We start from the raw sequence: 23,010 nt of genomic DNA on the forward strand, positions 1-23,010 counted from the left end.
CAGATCCTGTTGCAGCAGCATAGCATCAGTAGCATCCTTAACAACCCTGCCAATCTTTGTATCGTCTGCCAATGTGGACATTAAGCTTGATATAACATCATCACTATTATTTATAAATACAGAAAACAATGGACCCAACACTGAACCCTGAGGGACTCCACTAATAACATTAGTCCACGATGAGCAGTGTCCATTAATTACCACTCTGTCTTCTGCCACTCAACCATCCCTTTATCCTTAGAAACAATTTGCCACATTGCTCCAATTTGTGCAGCAGTCTTCCATGTGCAACAGTTCCCTGTTATTCCCTGCATCCAGTCCTTTTGTGACTGCATCATAGTATCCAATAAAATTGGTCAGACTTTCTCTTAATTAAACCATGCTGTGTCTGAGCTATAACTGAAGTCTTGTCTAGATGATCCTGCATATCTCAGGTCCTAAATCTTAGAAAGGCTTTTGATACTGCTGCACAAATTGGAGCAGTGTGGCATTGGATGCAAATTGCTGCTATGGATAAAGGGATGGTTGAGTGGGAGAAGATAGTGGTAATCAATGGACACTGATCTTTGTGGATTAAAATGTTATTAGTGGAGTCCCTCAGGGTTTAGTGTTGGATCCATTGTTTTCTGTATTTATAAATGATATTGATGATGGTATATCAAGCTTAATGTCCAAGTTTGTAGACCATATGAAGGTTGGCAGAGTTGTTAATATGCAGATAGTATGCTCCTGCAACAGGATCTAGAAAAGTTGAGCAGATGGGTTGAGAGGTTGCAAATGAAGTTCAACATTAACAAATGTAAGTACTACATATGGGAAGCAATAACCCCAGAGTAACATATCAACTCTGTAGTACCTATATTGACAGTGGTAGAGAATGTGAAGGACCTGGGGGTAATTGTGCAGGCAGATATGAAGTTTTCTGAGCAGTGCAGATAGTCTACAAGAGTAGCTCATGGTGTCTTGTCATTGATATACAGGAATTTTTCTAGCAGAGATAAGGAGGTGAATATCCCCTTGTATAAGGCAATTGTCAGGGCACACCTTGAGTACTGTATACAGGTTTGGAGGCCTTATTTTAAGATTGATGTTGAGCTGTTGGAATAAGTGTAGAGAAGGGTAACACGATTAGTGAATGAAACAAAGGGTTGATGTTACGAAGAAAGGCTTAAGTTTTGCAAATTAGTGTCTGGGGACTAGGCACCAGCAAGGTGATCTGATAGAGATGTATAAAGCCTTGAATGGTTTGAGCATGCTCAATGCTGATGGGATTCTTCTTCTCGTGCAGAATAATCACCTGAGAGGGCATAATTTCAAATTGAGGAAAGACAGATGTAGGATAAATGTGTGGAAATTTGCCTTTAGCCAGTGGGTAGTTGGTTGGTGGAACAGACTTCCATTCCTTGTTGTGGAAGATTTGATAGCCTAAATAAATTTATGGCTGAGCTGGACAGGTATTTGAATGAATGGAGGGGGTGAAGTCTTTCTTTTTTTTTTTGGCTGATGTTGTATAAGCTTGCTTTCTTGCATCGTATGCCTCTGCTAATGCCAACTGTGTGCATCTCCTTCTGAAAACTTTCAATTTCCTCTCTTACCATGATGAGTGACAAATATTTCTGCATTTAGAATTTTTGTAGTATTCAGTAATGTGAATATTTTTCTTTATTTTATTTCAACTTATTCTTTGCCATATGTGTTTCAGAGTGCATCTCACTGTCACAGTCAGAGAGAGAATGGAGTTGATAGGCAAGCCAGACGTAGACTCATTTTTGCCAGTGTCCTCTGTCTTTTATTTATGATAGGGGAAGCTGTAGGCAAGTATTAAATTTTAAAATATATTCAGATTTATTTTATGATAGGATAGTCGGTAAAGATAAACATCCAAATGATTTGGGTTTTTTGTTTTTTCCCCTCATGTACAATTGATATTTTTTCCCCCACATGTACAATTGATGTTTTTTCTGTTGATATTAAATTGAATTTAGTAGCTTATAAAAATTTTTAAATTACAAAAATATAAAACGAATGGCATGATTTAAACGCCACTTCGGAAAACAAACGACAATTGAATGAAATTAATACTACACAACATCACTTCAAAACCAGCAGTCTTCTACAGCTGTGAGACTTGGGTCATAAATTGGAGTGGAAGAACGAGGGTTGCCTGTGCGGACGTGCCTTTCTGCTGCTCTTGGAACAGAAGTTTTTTCTGATTTATTTTCTGCTTTATTAGTTTAAATTGACATTAACTTATTTTCTAGAGTAGCTTTATATTCCTATTTACGGTACTTAAGTTTAAACTAACTTAGATAGAGATTTTGTAGGTATTACTTAGTATCGGAAAGGGTATCAAATCCATGTGTTTACCGATCGTAAATAGCCACCATTGCTAAGCGAAAATTAATCAGTAAAATCTATTAATCTTGTCGAACTTCGTTGGCAATTAAATTGTACTTTTAACTATACATATAACCACTTAGGTTATGTAATATAAATAATTAGTAAAAATAAATAATTAATACTAACTTGATATGGAAGTTATATAAAGGGATTTCGTAGATACCACTCGTTACTGAAACATAAATATAGCGTTATAACTGTGTTGGGATACAAGTTTAGGATTTAATTTTGTACTGAAATTGAAATTTTTATTGAAAGTAAATCAAAATCATGACTCAAACTAGAGCAGCAAAGCAAAAGGCTCAAGCTAATGGGAATGCTGTGGCTCAGAGAACTGAGGGGGGCAGTTGCCCTCTAAATCACAGCCTTTTAAGATGCACTATTTGCTTGATGTTTGTGGAGCAGTCAGGTATGGGACATGATACTGCCATGGGGGATGTCTTTGTATGTGCGTGATGCAAGGAGTGTAAGGAAATCAGGTGTCAACTGAGCATTGTTATGGGCCTATATGAGAGCTTGAAGGACAGAGTGGATGCCCTCGAAGGATTACAAGTGAGGGGCCCATCAAGCTCTCAGTTGCCCACACTAATGCCAGAGCTGGCACTTGGTCATCGCGCAACACAGCGGCAGCCCCCAAGGCAGAATGCACTGGTCCCAAAGGAACTAGTAGTTGTTGGTGACTCTATTGTCAGGGAAACGGGAAACATGCTTTGTAAAAAGGATAGGTGGAACAGGACCAGGGTATGTCTGCCAGGGGGAAAAGTTGATGACGTTGTAGAGCGGATATCATCTTTTAAGGGCACAAAAGGAGATATAGTTGTACACGTTGGCCCTAATGATATTAAGAGTAGGAGACTGGCGGAATTACTTAACAAGTACAGGTCACTGAAAAAAAAGCCGTGAATTAGGGTTGAATTTGAAAGTGTCTGCAATTCTGCCCAGACACGATAGGAGGGAGTATATGATGAGAGCCCTGTCGATCAATTTGGCCCTGGAAAGATTGTGCAGGGCTCAAGGGATAGAATTTTTTTTTTCAGCCTGGTCTGTACTTGTTAACAGGAGACTGCTTCTACAGGGATGGGATACACTTAAATAGAAAGGGTGCAAGAATGTTTGCTGATGCTATCGAGGCAGTGTTAGGACGGTTGGAAAACTGCTAGATTGGGGGATACAAGGACTAATAGACTAACAGTAGCCACTGGCAGAGGAGAAAGTGATTCTTGCACTGCTTCTATTGGAATGAGCAGCAGCCTGGAAAATAAGATGCAGGATATTTCAGAGACTGCTGGGAATCATTGGGGTACAAGTAAACACATGGGTTGTGTTAGGGTGACTAAGAGGAAGAGCAGGTGCATGTATACTTGTGTGTACACCAATGCTAGGAGTCTAGTAAATGAATTTGAGGTATTGCTCAAAACATCAAAGACAGATATTGTTGGGATTTCAGAGACGTGGTGTCACACAGGTATAAGGAATGCAGAACTGGAATTTGGGGAGTACAATGTCTACAGAAAGGATAGACAGGATAGGAAGGGAGGAAGGTTATGCTATTAGTTAAGAAACACAAAATCCAAGGAAGTGAAGCAAGTCGACATCGCTGGACAGTGCAGTGTCGAGTCAGTTTGGTGTGACATAAGCATTGGGAGATCAAAATTGAGAGTAGGAGTGTGCTATAGGCCTAATGACTCTGTTGAGTATAATAAGAAACTGTACAGAGAAATAGTGGGCCAGTAAATCAGAGTCTTATTATGGGGGATTTTAATCTCCCAGATATTGACTGGAATTTGAGGGCTGGTCACTCACACACTATTGCTTTTGTGGATTTATTGGATGATTGTTTTCTACATCAGCATGTTCGGGAGGCAACTAGAGGGAGTAATACTCTTGATTTGATTATCAGTAGTGATTCTTCATGCATTAAGAATCTGCAGATAAATGAACCACTAGGTGGCAGTGATCAGTGTTCTGAAGTGGAATTTACTCCAAGAGGTAACTACCATTAAGGGTAAAGGGAAGGGGTATTGCTTTCGTAAAGGTGACTACGGTGGACTGAGACAGTATTTAAATTCTATACAGTGGGATCAACTGATGATGTTACCAACAGCAAATTCAAAATGGGAGGCATTCAAAGAACTTATCTTGGAAGCTACTAGGCTTTACATACCAACTAAGAAATATTGTTCAAGGTTTAGGACTAAATGGATGTCAGACGAACTAATGAGGCATATGGCAGAGAAGAAAAATGCATGGGATACATACAAATTGACACATGACCCAGAAGCCTATGATAGATACAAGTTGATCTGTAACCAAGTTACGAAGGAGGTTAGGCAGGCGAAGGCCGATTACGAGAAATCCTTGGCAAAGGATGCAAAGAAAAACATCAAAGAGTTCTTTACTTACGTAAACTCTAGAAGGAAGGGGATGAATCAGATTGGTCCACTTGATATCGATGGTTCAACTGTTGATGATCCTGCTCAGGTAGCTAACAAACTAAATGAATATTTTGCATCGACATTCACACATGAGGAGTTATTCAGCGAGAGGAATGCCAGAGGTCTATTCAACTCTGGCAGTAAGCTAGAGAATCTTGTAATAACTGAGAGTAAAGTGGAGGAGAAATTGTTGAAGATAAACACAAGAAAGGCACCTGGGGTGGATGGAATCTATCCAGTTATATTAAAGGAGGCAGCAATGGAAGTAAGCAAACCCTTAGCCATAATTATGAGAGCTTCCTTGGACTCAGGGGAGGTATCCATGGACTGGAGATGTGCAAATGTGTGACCCCAATTCACAAAGGAGGATCAAAGGCTGACACAAGTAATTATAGACCTGTGAGTTTAACTTCTGTTCCCGGAAAATTAATGGAGGCACTGGTTAAAGAAGCACTGCAGGATCATGTAGACAAGACTTCAGTTATAGCTCAGACACAGCATGGTTTTGTTAAGGGGAAGTCTTGCCTGACCAGTTTGATTGGATACTATGATGCAGTCACAAAAGAACTGGATGCAGGGAATAACTTTGATATTGTATACTTGGATCTTAGAAAGGCTTTTGATACTGTTGCACATGGAAGACTGCTGCACAAATTGGAGCAGTGTGGCATTGGAGGCAAATTGCTGCTATGGATAAAGGGGTGGTTGAGGGGGAGAAGACAGAGTGGTAATCAATGGACACTGCTCATTGTGGACTAATGTTATTAGTGGAGTCCCTCGGGGTTCAGTATTGGGTCCTTTATTGTTTTCTGTATTTATAAATGATATTGATGATGGTATATCAAGCTTAATGTCCAAGTTTGCAGACGATACGAAGGTAGGCAGGGTTGTCAAGGACACTACTGACACTATGCTGCTGCACAGGATCTGGAAAGGTGATCAGATGGGCTGAGAGGTGGCAAATGAAGTTTAACATTGACAAATGTAAAGTACAACATATATTTGAAACAGCAACCCCAGAGCAACTCTGTGGTACTACACTGACAGTGGTAGAGAATGAAAGGGACCTTGGGGTGGTTGTGCAGGCAGATATGAAGTTCTCTGAGCAGTGCAGACGGGCTGCAAGAGTAGCTCATGGTGTATTGTCAATGATATATAGACATTTTTCTAGCAGGGATAAGGAGGTGATTATTCCCTTGTATAAGGCAATGGTCAGGCCACACCTAGAGTACTGTATACAGGCCTGGAGACCTCATTTCAAGAAGGATGTAGAGCTGCTGGAACGAGTACAGAGAAGGGCAACAAGATTAGTGAATGGAAAAAAGGGGTGCTCTTATGAAGAAAGGCTTAAGTTTTGCGAATTACAGTGTCTGGAGACTAGGCAGCAGCGAGGTGATCTGATAGAGGTGTACAAAGCCTTGAATGGTTTGAGCATGCTCAATGCTGATGGGATTCTTCCTCTTGCTCAGAATAATCACCTGAGAGGGCATAAATTCAAATTGAGGAAAGACAGATGTAGGATAGATGTGCAGAAATTTGCCTTTAGCCGGCCCGTGGTTGGTAGGTGGAACAGACTTCCATCCCTTGTCGTGGAAGTTGATAGCCTAAATAAGTTTAAGGCACGGCTGGACAGGTATTTCGAACTAACAGAGGGGTGAAGTGGAAGTGGTTATTTTTTATTTATTTATTTTACTTTAATTTTTTTTCCTGATGCTGCATAAGCTTGCTTTCTTGCATCAAATGCCTCTACTAATGCTAAATAAGAAAGATGCACACAAACTAGAAGTAGCACAAATGAGATTTAAGACCATTATTAGGTTTTACAAGACTTGATCACCAAAGAAATTTAGATATCTGCAAGAAATTAAAAGCAGATAACATAGTAAATGACATAAAATGGTATCAGAAAAAATGGATCAGCCACATAGAAAGAATGAACCCAGACTGGATTCCAAAATTAGCCTTTAATTACAAACCTACAGGCAAGAGTGATGTTGGTCGACCAAGATAACAATGGCGAGATCAAGAGCTACAACGGAACAGGTCGTAAAAGACCTAAGCCGGACCAAATTCATGATGATGATGATGATAAAAATTTTTAAATATTGCATTTGTAAAATAATGAAATGCATACATAAATTAACTTTAATCTTCACATTAATGTGGTATTTTTTTTTAATGTTAACTTAATATTGTGTATAAATATAAAAATTCTGTTTCAGCCATCATTAATTATAAGTTTTGATAAAATCTATTTATTTATGGTGCTGACCTTGAATGAAATGTTTTACCAAACATTTTATAATTTATTATTACCCGTTAATGTAAGTTAATGATCATCAGTTTCAGTTTTTATATGGTTTAAAATGTGATTTTCAGATTTCGCTAAAATTGAGTTAATTCTAATTCACCCAATTCTTATGTGTTTTTGTTGAAAAGATTAGATCTTATGCAAATCCTTCTAGAGTGAAAGATCTTAAATCAAGGAGTGGGGGAGGTTGTGGGCTGCATTACTGTGCACATAGCACACCATTGGCATTACTGAGAGAAATATTAAATTTTATTTCTCCTGTGCAAAAATACAATCTCATGACTATGAAGGTTCATATAGGTTATGAATTTTATTTTAATCTTATATTAGTATATCTCCTTTATGTACCACCATTTATATATTTTTCATATAGGTTTAATACTGCTAACTTGTGAAAGTTGAAGTGTTGGGGGGGTTCGCTACATTGTCTGTGAGCCACCAGGTTTACATACCTGCTTGAAATTGTGAAAAGGCCTCTTTTTTATATATATTCTATACATGTATTAATTATTTTTGATTCAAGTACTTTTTTCCCTCCTCAAAGTTGCAACTACCTGATACTATTGCATACCACAGGAGAGGGATTGGATTTGACCATGATCAAGCAAGAATATGAAAAATATAGATTTTAATAGCAAATTCCTTTGCATCTTTCAAAACTTTGTCTTCACCAAATCTTTATTCATGTTTTTTTCATATCATTGGCATATCTTGATTCCTTCCTTAACTGTATTCACAATATGGAGATGTACTTGACAAGATTCCAGTTAGTGAATTTTAAACATTGGTTTCACCAGCAAACTAGTCCTTATTCATTGCCAACTATTTGTGATTGTCATAGTTTGCTTTCTTCATAAATCAACACATTTTATGCACAGGTGGACTTTAATAAAAATGACTTGTACTGAATTTTTGTCAATTTTACTGAATGCACTGAATTTTTTGTCATTCAAGCGAGACTTACAAAACACTAATAAAAGAAGTCATTTGAGACCTGGAAGTACAGGATGTACCTTATGTCAGTTTACTAAGAAGAGCTGAAATTTACGGTGAAGTCAATTACTAAAAACAGTTTAAACAACTTAAATGTAATAGATTTCCTATAAATATTCTTCAAAAAGGCCTCTGGGGTTGGGAAAGTTCCAACTCATAACTGCAGTGAAATACACCAACTGTCTGACTGAAACTTCATTTAAATAAATTTATACAGGATAAAATTTTTTGTATAAATAAAATACACGGACTGTAAAGTGTGTGTATATATAATGTTAATAAAGTAGCATGGGCATGAAATTGACTTTAATTTAAATTATTCCTTGGTAAATTGGCATATGGCCCACCATATATTTTCATTACTGTTATGGATATAAATAACATCAAAGAAAAAATCATCACTCATATCCAGGTTGGATTAAGGATGAAATAGGACCCTAGCCACATTTAAATTTGAGGCCCCTTATATATTAGTAAAAGTATAATATATACTATATAGATGCTAAATATGTATATAAACATAACAGTATACAGTGGGCCATAAGGCCAAAATAACTTATAAAGACTAAGATAGCCTGTGTAGGTCTACAATGCCATACTCTGGAAATAAACATAATTAGTAATATTACTAATTATGTTATGGCCCGCTGTATGCTGTTATGTTTATATACATATTCAGCATCTATATAGTACATATTATACTTTTACTATAATAACTAGATTAGACTAATGTAACATTCCATCTACTATTGATGGCATTAATCTGATCTGGCATAACTTTTACATTTATCCCAATTTTTAAATTTATATATATATATATATATATATATATATAATATATATATATATAATGTGTATTTTTTTTTTTTTGCGATGGTATGTTACACTAATGACTAGCATCACAAATAGAAATATATAAACAAAAGATATATTTATTAATAGTTAAGGCAAAGCTAACTAATATTTGACAGGTTCTCTCAGTATTCCAAAATGAGCATTTGCAACTTTTATACAACGGTTTTGGTAAACAAGACAATTATGGCTAAAATATTATCAAGAAGCCCTCAATTTGGTTCAGTTTTTCATTTTAAATGGAAAACAAAATGAAGAGTTCACCAGGTGCAAACTAATATTTAGTTGAACCACCTCTGGCCTTGATGACAGCAGCACAAAGTCGAGGCCCTGACAAGATTCATTTCTGAAGATAAGTACAGAGGTGGATTTAACGGTGGGTGCACCGGGTGCCGCGCCCTGGGCCCAGACTTCTGAAGGACCCACGCAAAACCCCAACAAATTAGTTGAACTAATAAGTTCAACTATTAATTGAACATATTAGTAATATTTACATAATATTTTTTATTTATTTAAAAAAATGGTTAACATTTATTTTCCCTGTCTCTTTTTTTTTAAGCCCCCAAATATTTTCTTCTGTGCCCGGGGCCTCAACCAACCTTAATCTGCTACTGGATAAGCAACTGATAGTTCATGGTTCCAAACATGAATTATGGCTTCCTGAAGTTCATGAAGGTTTTTGGTTTCTTTCTGGCAACTGCAGATTCCACATGATGCCAACAGTTCTCTATAGGATTCAGATCCAGGCTGTTTGCTGGCTAACTAAGAGTTGTAATGGACTGTTCTTCCAACCATTTTTTCACCTGTAACAAATAAACATTACTGTCAAACCTCTAAAGCAGAAATGAAGCTAAAGTAACTACAGAAGTGCCTACTTACACTTTTTGCCTGATGACAAGGAGCAGGGTTGTCCTGAAAGATGCAGTTACTTGGCAGGTTGAAATGGTCTCTAATGGTTGGTAGCAATTTGCCTTCCAATATAGCCAGGTATCCATTGGCATTTACAGAAGTTTTTTATAAACTGCAGGTGACCTATTCTTTGATACGAAATGCACGCCAATATCATTTGGCTAGTAGGGAATTTAACTGTAGACACCATACAGTCTGGATGGTATTCTTCACCATGTCTATGGCAAATTTTGTCTCCCATCAGAGCCATGCAGGTTGAGTTTTTTCTCATCAGAGAAAATAACTGACTTCCACTGCTTGGGGGTCCATTTGACATGCTCCTTACACCAAATTAATTGGGCCTTTTTCATTTTTTGTGTGAGGAGGGGCTTCTTCCTAGGACGACGGGCTAAAAATCCATTTTTGAAGAGGCGTCTTCTGACTGTTACTGCACTTGCTACCACTCCAGTATACTATTCCCATTCTGTTTTCATCTCAGACGAGGAAGCTTTACGGTTTTTAAGGCATAAGTGCTTCAAAATGCGGTCCTGTTTTGGCATAGACTCGTTTGCACCTGGTTCCTTTTTTCCTATCAGCAGAACCAGTATTCTGAAGTTTGGAAAGAAATCTACTCACTGTTAACTGATCACAAGACACTATAAGCAATATGACGGAAGAACATGCTTCCTCACGTAAAGCAACAATAGTACTTTCTTCGTGGTGTAAATTGCATGTAACTCTCCATCCTGGCACAGTCAAGGAATGATTGCAACTCTTGCTGAGCATGCTTATATAGCTGAAAGTGACAGGTGATGCAATATTATGTCATCACCTATGTGTGTCAATCTTGTCTAATGCAATCTGTAAGAAATATTGCCAATAAGGCATGGCGAAACATCCCATCTCCTGTTTCATGTATGATCTCAGAAATACAGCTAGATTGGTAAATGATTTTCATGCAAATCTGTTATGATTAGGGAAAGGATGCTACATTTGTAACAGATGTAATGTGTGCTAGGTAGCATGAACACAAATGAAGAGTGCTGCATTTCTGGAATTCCCTTCATTATGAGATTCTTACCATACCAAACATGGGAGAGATGTTAGGTAACTGATAAAGTATTCTTGCATATTAGTCTATCAAAATTATTTTCCTTTAGATTAGAATCATTGCTGTTCTTTAAAAATCTGAAGTGTTGCTGGTTTACATTTTGTTGTGCTCTCCACTTCAGAGAAAAAAAAAATGGAGTGAACAGTCTACCTTCGGACTGTTCCAATCAGAGTAGTTTATACTTTATCTGCAGGTTTTTTAATTCTTAAAATGGATGTTCCCATTGGTTGGATGGGGGCAAAAGAGACATCAAATTTGAATAACTGCAAACTTTTGGAAGTTTTAAAACTTCCTGCAGAAAACAGCTTCTGAATAATATTCAGTCAGATTCACATGTAATTCTATCTGCAACATGAGAAAAGTTCTAATGAACTGCACGTATCTGGTAATATCAGGTCTCTTAACAAACTGTGGAATTCATCTAAGTCACTGTTTTCATCTATTTCTTTTGGAAATATAAATTATACTGTAAGCAGTTATAACCAATATGAACTTTCATCCAGTTTTTCATATTAGATAAGGAAATTGTAACTCTGAACAGCATTTCCTTGAATTTCTCTGAGTGGTCAACAGGCAAATTTTAAGAACCAAAGATAGGCCAGTTTAGGCATTCTTTTGTAGAAACTAAGTATAGCTTGCCACTCATATTTGGAGAGCTCCCAAATTCAAATCCCATTATATGGAAGGAATTCTTAAGTTTCTTCAGTTTGCTGTGATTGGCTAATCTTGAGTAGATGGAGTAATGTATTATTCCCCTAGAATAACTGAATAGAGATTTAGTTACTGTTCCACAACCTGCAGTTTGTAGCATAAACATGTACTTATACAAAGATAAATATGTGGTAAACTATCAGTTTTTAACTTAGTATGTTTTATTCTCTAGGAGGCATGTTGGCTCGAAGTTTAGCTATTGCAACGGATGCTGCACACTTATTGACTGATTTTGCGAGTTTCATGATCAGCTTAATGGCTCTTTATTTAGCTTCAAGGCCTGCAACAAAGAGGATGAGCTTTGGTTGGTACAGGGCAGGTAAATATCCTAACATTATTTGCTGTAATAGTGTTGGTTTTTTTTTGTTTTTTTTTAATTCTGATGACTAAAACAAAAACATCTTAATTACATTATTTCTAATAGTGTTGTTAGTTTCTTTAATATAAAAATAGCACACTCAATTGAACTGTGTTTTATATACCCCCAACCTACTTTAAGCTTTTTATCTTATCTTTCTACTTTCCTTTTCTTTTAAGCTGGCATTTTGTACATCGACCACTTCACATCACTATATTCATATTTTAATTTATATTTTACTTTACATTCTTCCTTAGCTTCATTGCATATGAAGATGCATTTATGTATCCCATTTCCACATGCAACTATCTCCATCCATATAGCTATTTTATTAATACAGGTGTGTGTGTGTGTGTGTGTGTGTGTCATTAAAGTATTAAATGAAAAAGTATGAGGTTGTAATTAGCTGGGGATGACACACCAATGATTGTAAGAAAGGTAGTAATACAAGACAGGTATAGAGACTGACTATTTCACATTTAAGTTAGAGCAAAATCTGGGAAGAAGTTGCAAGCAAATGGGCCTGTGGTACTGGATTCAATGATTAAAGAGTAACAATACAGCATATCCAGTGACAATTTTTAATAACTAAGTATGGAGCTTTCAGGGTAAACAAACCCCTTCTTCAGCAAAAGATGTATACAAAATGTAGACATTAGAGATTAAAATAGTTAGTTGCACGCGCTCTAATGTGTACGTGGCTGTGTGATTGAACATTATTCACTAGATTGGTGTTCATTATTGGTACATGGACAAGTGTGGGTTTGCTGCCAGCACTTGAGTTTCAAGACTGATTTAAAGATAGGGTGTAGCCTTGTACCCTTGCAGTGATTCAAGACTTTTGGACAGCATGATATGTTCAATTCTAGCCAAAAGTGCTGACGGAAGTGTCGAGATTGGTCGATCACTTCACAATCGCAGCTGGAGTTAAGGTCATGTGTTGATCAGAAATGTTCTGTGATTGCCAGGTGGTCAGTGTCACCTTGGTGAATTGATCTGTCATGTTCTACAAGGTGATCCTGAAGGAATCTAGAGCTCTCCCGTATATAGCAACTGCCGCATTCATTGCAAGTTATGCAGTATACTACTCCACTATGTATAGGGGAGAGCTCTAGATGCTTTCAGGATTGCCTTACACCTAGGCGAATCAATCTGTCTTAACATGACAGATTGATTCGCCTAGGTGACACTGACCACTTGGCAATTGCAGTACATTTCTGGTCAATGTATCATGACCTTAACCTTAGATGCGATTGGGAAGTGGTTGACCAGTCCCAACACTTCCATCACTGCCTTTAGCTAGAATTGTTGAACATATCATGCTGTACAAAAGCTTTGAATTGCTGCAAGGGTACGAGGCTACACCCTATCTTGGAATCAAGTCTTGAAGCTCAATAAGTGCTGGCAGCAAACCCATGCATCAACAATGAATGCCAATCTAGTGAATAATGTTCAATCACATAGCCATGTGTGCATTAGAGTGTATATAACTCACTTAGAATTAAAATAAAAAATACCATCTCTAACATCTGTATTTTGTATATGTATTTTGCTGAAGGGGTTCGTTTACCCTGAAAGCTCCATACTTAGTTATTAAAAATTGTCACTGGATATGCTCTATTGTTACTCTTTTTAATTTTAAAGCTGCTGAAGAGACTAGCTAAAAATCATCTGAAAGTTTGAAATATCATCTAGTACAATAGAAATATAATGTGTGGGAATCCAAAGCAGTAAGAACAGAAATGGCAAAAATAAATGAAAGTTAACTCAGAAATAAAATGCCAATTGTGACTAAAAATCAAATACATATTTTTCCAGATAGTTGCTGGAGAAGAAATGAGTAAACAGAGGTCTAAATAATGAAAGTAGTAAAGCAGTAGCCAGTGAGTCAGCTCTTTTGAAGCCAACTGAGGAATAGCCCATAGTTCTTTGTATTTTACATATTAATTGTGATATTTAAAAAATCATTAAATAGTTCAGAAAAAATTAAATCTTATTTTGCAAATATTTAACGTAAACATTAAAAAAATTTATTTATTATTCAAAATTACACTTCTGATATAGCAGTTAATTTCTCTTTGCTAACACTGGTACTAAAGCTGGGAATTAAAGCAATCTTTGTTCTTGCTGAATAGAAATTTGACTTTGGCAGAGAAGTGAGCAGTATGGGTATTAGACATGTTTTTTTTTTTTCTGTTGATCAGGCAGGTAGACAATATCTTTTGGTAGTTGTATTTTCAGCCCTCCCTATGTACATACTCCCTTTTTGCATTTTTCAGTTTATAACACTGCTCATAAATGAAAAACATAGACATGCTGCAGTCTTGTTTGGTATTTCAATTGAAAATTGGTTATACACAGTGGTGAGCTATAGTAGGCTCGTGAGTCCATTGTGTTTTTTTTTTTTTTTGAAAATTTGCAAGCCCATTGTTGAAACAATCATTTATTTTTACAAATCAAATACTGAATTTAATTATAGTTTCCAGAGCCAGAACTATGGTGGGGCGAGCGTAGCACAATCAACCAGTTATATATTTTAAAATTGCTTCATTTTTGAGTTAATTACAGACCTCTGTTTAATGAACTTCTTTATAGAGTTTTTTTTATCCCCTTGGTAATTACATTTAAAATAGTTTCCATAGAATGAACAGATTAAGAGAAACAACTTTTTACACATTCTCACCTCTAGCCTTTAGGTAATTAGAAAGTGCAAATTAAAGGTAAAAGGGATTACCATTCCACAACATTGGTCGTGTCCTTAAAACCTGTGCAGCTACATTCCGAGAAGTCTCTAGTTAATGCTTTCCATATCCAGTCAGAAGATTAAGAAGATTCCTGACATGGATAATAGCCTCTGGTCAACCTGTAGTAGTGGCATGTGATGCAAGAAAGCAAGTGTATGCAGCATCAGCCAAAAAAAAAAAAAAATTACAAAACAATTCCCTCTAAATGTCCAGTTCCTCCTTAAATTTATTTAACTTATCAACTTCCACAACGACAGATGTTAGTTTGTTCCAGCAACTAACCACCCGCTGGCTAAAGACAAATTTCCGCACATCTATTCTACATCTGTCTTTCCTCAATTTGAATTTATGTCCCCTTAGGTTTGTAATCTGAACAAGTGGAAGAATCCCATCAGAATTCAGCATGCTCAACCCATTCAAGGCCTTGTACACCTCAATCAGACTCGCAGGTGTGTCTCCAGCTGCTGCAATTTGCAGAACTTAAACTTCTTTTGGTAAGAGGATCCCTTCATTCCCCTCACCAATCTTGTTGCCCTTTTTACATGCTCAAGCAAATCCTTCATACATGCTCAAGTTATATCCTTCCTAAAATGAGGCCTCCAGATCTGTATGCAATACTCAAGGCATGGCCTGACCATTGCCTTATACAGAGGAACAATCACCTTTTCCCTGCTAGCAAAATTCCTGTATATCATTGACAAAATCCCATGACCTGCCCTGGCAGCCTGTCTGCATTGCTCAGAAAACTTGATTTGACTGCACAATTACTCCCAGGTCTCATTTTCTAGCACCTTAAGTGTAGTACCACACAGTTGGTACGTTTCTCTGGAGTTACTTCTACCCACATGCAGTACTTTGAATTTGTTAATGTTAAACTTCAGTTGCCACTTCTCAGCCCATCTGCCCAAATTTTCTAGATCCTGTTGCAGTAGCACACTGCCAGTACTGTCATTAACAATCCTGCCAACCTTTGTATCATATGCAAACTTTGACACTAAGCCTGATATACCTTCATCAATATCATTGATAAATATACAAAACAACAGTGGACCCAACACTGAACCCTATGGGACTCCACTAATAACTGTGTTTTAGTTCCCCTTTACTCTGACAAAATTATGTTTTTCGGAGAAGTGAGTGATCCACACCTTCCAGTAAATTTCTCCTGTCTGTTTACATGGTCACAGTAACAGAATATCAGAGATATTCCGATATTTTGCACAGTATTCAAAGAACTAGTTACAGTAAATTTAAAAAAAAAAAAAAAACTGCATTATATCACCAATCTCTAAAAAACCAGTGCAAATTAAGGATGATGGCTAAAGAACTTGATGTAGAAACTATAAAGATTGGTTGTGTGTTCAAGCCACGATGTGCAGCTTGCAGATGGCAATTGAGGGTTGGAGGAATTATTCCGTTTTGTGTAAACATTTTGAATCAGGAGTTAAATATTCTGGATTATTAAACCAGACTTTTCAATCTGAAATTTCTTAATGATTTAGCACTAATGATTGACATCCTGCAGGAGCTCCCTTACCTTTCAGAAGATTTACAATGTCACAGCATTACTATAATGAAAGCAGATAAATTAATTAGTATTAGTAATGGCCGCATGGTGCAAGAAAGCCTATGGCTTATGCTGCACCAGCCAAAAAAAATACCCCGAATAAAACAATGATAAAAAAATAATAATTAATAAAAGAAAAGGAAATTAAACCTATCATCCTGTATTTCCCTCACCCAAAGGTACTATCCAGATGACCTTTGAATATCCCCAAACTGTCAGCCTCTACCACCTATGTAGGCAACTTATTCCAGTAATTTATAACCCACTGGCTAAAACAACTTCCTGCAGTCCAATCTAAACATTTCCCCCGTAACTTGAATTTATGTCCCCTAGTTCTAGCATCATTTTATAATCTTGAAAATTTCTTCCTCATTCATTTTACTGATGCCTCTCAGAGCCTTAAACACCTCAATCAATTCTCCTCTAAGGTGTCTAGTTTCCAAACTCTGCAACCCACGTATTCGAAGTCTTTCTTCACAAGGACACCCTTTTGCCAATCTCACCAGGCGAGTTACCCGTCTTTGCACCCTTTCAAGAAGCTCGATGTCTTTCTTTAGGTGTGGTCTCCATACTTGAATGCGGTATTCCAAGTGTGGTCTAACAAAAGCCTTATATAATGGGATTATCAAGTCCCTATCTCTACTTGCAAAAGTTCAATAGATCATCAATGGAACAAGCACAGCTGCCATTTTTCTGACCAGAGCTTAGCTTGACAGTGATCATTAACTACTCTACCAATTTTAACATCTGCAAATTTAGACAGGACACCCTCTATCCCTTCATCGATGTTGTTGTTTATGAAAATTAAAAACAACAATGGTCCTAATACAGTTCCTTGGGGAACCCCACTTCTTATATCAACCCAATCTGAGGAATAGCCATTTATCACAACCCTCTGCCTCCTGCCCTGAAGCAGCACCTCCGTAGCCAGGTGGGAAGGAGCAGCAGTGCGAAGCACACGCTTCTTGATTAGACCGGGGTTCGAGCCCATCACCACCAAATATGGAGGATGCGGAAAGGTTAGGGAATGACTACCGCATATCCCGGAGCAATATGGCCTTAGTTGCTAATGCTCCTAAAAACCAAATAACAAACTAACAACCTGCCCTGGAGCCATCCTGCTATTCATCTAAGGATTTTCCCAGTGATTCCAGCTTATAAAGTAACTGCTCATGTGGGACTGAGTCAAAAGCTTTGCTGAAATCTAAATAAAACAATGTAGAAATTATTATTCTCTAAATCCAGCTCGTGAGTGACCTTTCAAAATAGCAAACCAGATTTGTTAAACATGATTTTTCCCTTTACAAAACTATGCTGAGTATCCTTGAATTTCAATTCCACCCTTGATCATTGCCTCTGATTTTCCCTACCACTGAAGTCACTGACAGGTTGATAATTTCCCACTTCACTCTTAGAGCTACCCTTATGTATGGGAGATACGTTGGCACTTTTCCAATCCAACAGAATCTCCCCAGAGTCTAGTGATGCTTGCATAATTAGCCTCAATGGTTCAATGCACTTACTTGCTGCCTCCCTTAAGATTATAGGGTATTCCATCAACTCTAGGAGCCTTACTGGCCTGTAGGCTTGAAAGATTTTTTCATTAAAAAATCTTGCGAAATTTCAATATCATTAATTACATATTTTTCAACTTCACTCCCACAATTTCCCATTGCCACAAAAGGTTTTTCATTTGTAAATATCGATGCAAAATAACTGAGTTCATCTGCAATGGCAGCTGGTGTATTTAATACTATCCCCTTTCCCTTACGTAAAGCTCCGATCTGGTTTGTCCCTATATGGGAAATATTTCGTGTTATTTTTTATTTGCGATATTAAAATTTTTATCATGAATTATTCTAACTATCAATGCTATTGCTAATTTGAAAATTTCTGAAGGAAATTATGAAGCTAAAATTGAGAGCATGTTGAAGTTGAAAGAATTTGAAGGAATCAAAAGTAATAACACATTTAACTTATCCTTATTAAGGATAAGTTGTTAATGCTAACAGATTAATTTTAAATTAAATAAAGAAAATTATACTATTGACAATGAGAAATTGAAAGAAATTAAGCATATGCTACCTGGAATCGTGTAATATGAAAGAACTTTCGTTTCTGTGGCAAGAGGGTGAAAAACGATTAAGAATTTTAAGTTTTCTGATAAAATATGAAATAAAAATCAACAAAAATCTCTAAAATTGTTAAAGACAGTTTATCTTTAAAATCGAGTGAAATTCCCTCTTCAATTAAGAAAGCCAGAAATATATCTTTAAAACTATTGCGATTAGCAGTGCTGAAGCTGAGCGAGCTTTTAGCAATAATGAATAATATTGTGACAATTAAACACATTGCAGATTATGACCATACATCTAAATGGAAAACAGTTGCTTCAATTTGATCTGGATCATTACGTGAAATTATTCCTCTGTAATCATCACTCAGCTATTGAGCAAAGCAGATCTACAACAAATATTAATAAAGTAAATTCTAATGGCAATTTTTAAAATAAATTTTTCTTGAATTTTTTTTCATGTAATTTGATTTTTGTGTATCTTTTCTGGAAGAGTTTTGTTTTTTATATTGTAGAATGTTTTGTGATATGGGAAATATTTCGTTATTTTATTTGCAATATTAAAATTTTATCATGAAAAAAAGTATCCATTATATTTCTCTAGTTTTTTTTTAAAAGAAGACTAATAAAAAAGTGGCTTGTGTGCCAAGCATGCACAGTAGATGGTTTTATGTTGAATCCTTAGTGTTTTTTAGGTATTTTAATTTGTATATTGATTAAGAAATAAGAGCTTTTGTATTGTAAATATTTTATTGAACATTTGCAAATTTTCATAATTTCTGGAAGACAAGATATAATAGATTTATGATAACTGAAGTAAGAGATGTATACTTGCGATTGCAATGTATCTAAATGTCTAGAAAAGTGTTGATTGAAGTACCGATCTTGTAGTTGAAACGAAATATGCAGCTGCTAGGAGCACCTAACAATGGAATGTAATCAAACTGCAAGACGAAAAAATAAATTGTTGACAAATACAATGTATTTGCATTGTTGCAGTCATTTGACAAATACTTGTACTGTTGCAATCATACTTCAGGAAGTATGATTATGACGTCATACTATTCTAAAAAGTTAGAACTCAAGACACTCATATCCAGGTATCATCATAAAGGGGGGAGAGGGAATGATGACCAGGCTGACTCTAGATATCATACTGGTCATGAAAAATGTGTCAGGCACTCTAATCTCACTATTAGTGAGTGCTTGGTGCAGACTAGTAGTGTGAACATGGGAAGCATCTCTGGTGGAAGCCATGGATGATGTCACTTCTGTGACCGATCAGATTTACTCAGTATGAATCCCTAAGGGTGTTTCACATCAAAGTCCACAAAACTGCGAGCCCATTGTTAAAATATTCACAGCTTGCCACTGGTTATACATGTTCATATTCTCATTAACAGCAGATGGGTGCCCTTTTGTTGGTTTGGATGGAAGTATTGGCTAACTTTTTTCCTAAGTGCTAAAATTTGTGAATGCAAGTAATTTTATTGTGTACTGTCTAGCAAATTTTATTGTGAATCTAGCAAACAAAACAATGCCATAAAAATTGATGCCTGCAGAAGGGTGCAGGGAAAAGCATTTGCCATTTTGTAGAAATTTGTATAAATTGGTAATTCTTTTTAAAGAAAAGATAGTTCAGTTATTGCAGATAATCTTGGTGTTAATTTTTTTCTGATTTGTTAATTTATTGCCAATCCATTATTAATATTGCTCTGAAAATTTCTAATTATTATTTAAATATTGTTATATCACTAGTTTTATAAAATTTCTTAATTTATATGCCTGTTGGAAAGACAACTTATGATTGAGACCCACTAATATTAACTGGTCTCAATCACTTGAGTTGTCTGTCCAACATGTCTAGTAAAGTTTCTAGACAACAGGATTCCCATAATGTTTTTATACAATAATTTATATGCAGTGAAATAATTCACTTTTAAGAAAAACTGTAATAGTCCACTTATTTTAGTTTGACTCATTTATGAATTTCTTTTTATTTATAGAAGTAATAGGGGCTTTAACATCTGTACTGTTAATCTGGGTTGTCACAGGTATACTTGTCTATATGGCAATACAGCGTGTTATAAGTAAAGATTTTGAGATTGATGCTGAGATAATGCTAATCACAGCTGCAATTGGTGTTGGAGTAAATGTTATGTAAGTTGATCAAATTTGATTTTCCTCTCTTATGTTTAATGTAATGCTCAATTTCAGAAACTGTACAGTTTTGGGAAAGCTGCATTAGTGATAGTTGTGATGCTGTCATGAATCAACCAAACAAAATTGTAACAATTTCATTAATGAATAGTGGTGTCCCCACCCCCATTGGAACATTTGATTTTTAGATTTGTCTTACAAACATAATGCCTTCAACAATTGTTTTTCAGATTTAATGTCCAAACTTTGATGGCGATGTGATTATTTTATTTTTGATTTCATGACATATTATTCCTAGAAGTAATTAAGTTTAATTTTATACCTTTGTTTTCAGGACAACTTTAAGTTGCAAAATGTTTACAAGTTCTACATAATGTTAATCATGCCCTGTATGTGTGTATGTTTTCAAGATTGTTTCAAATATACTTTCAATATATTTCAAATAATGCATTACAAATCTTCCATCTCTAATCTGCATTTCTAAGCACAGTGTGCCCCAACATCTGATGGTAATTTGTTCCATAAAACCCATTGTATATTGAAAATATTGTAAGTTAAAACCAATACATTGATTTCCTGTAATTTGTTCTGAAAAAAACACATAAAATAGGCATTTCTTATGTTATACTTCATTTTTACATTAAAAATGAGTGTTTTATAAAGATTATTTATTAATTTTTTTTAAAATATTCAAAAAAAACAAAACAAATTAGCATTTACCTTAGACTTTAAGTGCAGAGCTGATGAAATAATGGTGGCATAGTGGTGGTGGGACTATATCAACCATCAGGTGTCTTTTCAGTCTTTTGCTGTTACTGACAAAGACTGTCCAAAGTGTACTGTTTTTGACGACTTTTTTGTAGGTTCCTGAAGTAAGAAATGACTTTTTCCATTTTTACCCATTATGAATTCAGTGTTTTTTTATCACTTCTCTTAAATGCTCCCAACAATGAGTCTTCAGCTGACACTTTTTGGGTGTATTTTTCTTCCTCTTCCTGTGCAGTGTCACCTCTATTCTCCAACTCCTGTAGCTCCCCTGTTGTTAGCTCACACCCATGATGAGGGTGCCTCCGTAGCCAGGTGGGAAGGAGCAGCAGTGCGTAGCACACTTCTTGATTAGACCGGGGTTCGAGCCCATCACCACCAAATACGGAGGATGCGGAAAGGTCAGGGAATGACCACCGCATATCCCGGAGCAATATGGCCTTAGTTGCTAATGCTCCTAAAAACCAAACAACAACAAACACACCCATGATCATTAGTAAGGTCCTCCACATCCTCTTTTCCAAGAGTGACAATATCATTTGTCAAAGCACCATCTTCAGATCCATAAATGTTATGGATAATTAAAGGCCAGATGTTTTTCCAGGCTGAATTTAAGCACCTAATGGAAACATCATTCCAAGAACTTAGTCAACCTCACACAGTCGTGTTCATCTTTGACCTCCAAAAATCTTTGAGGGTGACAGAATTTTCACCAGAGGTCACTGCAAAGCAACTTTTGAACATTTTCATGGTGTAGATTTTCTTGCAAGTTTGCAGTCACTTGCTGGCCCATTGGTTGAAGAAGAGTGGTGTTGGGTGCCAAAAATTTGACTTGAACAAAGTAAAGTTGTCTTGAGATTAAATGTTTGGGATCGTGGTTTGGTGCATTATCCAGCAGGAGCAGTGCCTTCACAGGAAGCTTATTTTTCACAAGATAACTCTTCACTGAAGGAAAAAAACTTCAAGCTCCCATTCATTGAAGACATCCTGTAACCCAGGCCTTCTTGTTACTGTGCTAAAACACTCCTAACATGCTTTTTGTCAACCTTTTGTTATTTAAATATTCTAGGGGTGTTAGAGTGATACACAATCAAAGGCTTCAGCTTAATCTCAAGAGGCATTGACACCCAACAGGAGATTAAGCCTACGTTTCATAGGCTTATGCTCATATAAACTAGCCTCATCCTTGGTGATGTACATTCTCCTAGAAGAGGCTTCCAGAAGAGGCCAGTTTTGTCAGTATTAAAAACCTGCTGGGGAAGAAAGATCCTCCTGATCAACAAACTCTTGTAATTCAATTTTAAAGGTCTCAGCTGCTTTTTTTTTTATCAGCACTGGATGCCTACCCATGCCTTTCAACACTTTTGATATTCGCTTTTTTTTTTAAAGCGCTTGAACAGTGCTGTGAAGCCTTTAAAGCCATCCTCTGGTGGCTTTAAGTGCTTCTCAGCACTGCTACTACTGGTTGATGGAGCTTTAAGTTTCAAATCATCATCAGATCTGAAACAATTGTACAAGTGATGTTCTGTGCACCACTTGTTGAACGATAACAAAGATGTTAATTGGTTGAACAATTGTGTGAGTGTGGTGTTCTGCCTCTGCACCATGCGTCTGAATTTCCACCCACATATCTTTCCGGCT

At 36.4% G+C, this 23,010-nt stretch overlaps 1 protein-coding gene across 1 annotated transcript in view; it reads left to right on the top strand.

The window, feature by feature from the left end:
- Positions 1-23,010, top strand: part of LOC150077777 (proton-coupled zinc antiporter SLC30A2-like) — a 119,380-nt gene that overhangs the window by 67,889 nt on the left and 28,481 nt on the right. The window contains exons 4-6 of the mRNA XM_090384298.1: positions 1,703-1,814; positions 11,874-12,020; positions 20,451-20,604. Of these exons, the coding sequence (XP_090240424.1) occupies positions 1,703-1,814; positions 11,874-12,020; positions 20,451-20,604 (413 nt within the window). The remainder of the gene's footprint in view (positions 1-1,702; positions 1,815-11,873; positions 12,021-20,450; positions 20,605-23,010) is intronic.

Source organism: Mastigoproctus giganteus, chromosome 11, assembly GCF_048544385.1.
Source record: "Mastigoproctus giganteus isolate SK-2022 chromosome 11, ASM4854438v1, whole genome shotgun sequence".
Classification (NCBI taxonomy): domain Eukaryota; kingdom Metazoa; phylum Arthropoda; class Arachnida; order Uropygi; family Thelyphonidae; genus Mastigoproctus; species Mastigoproctus giganteus.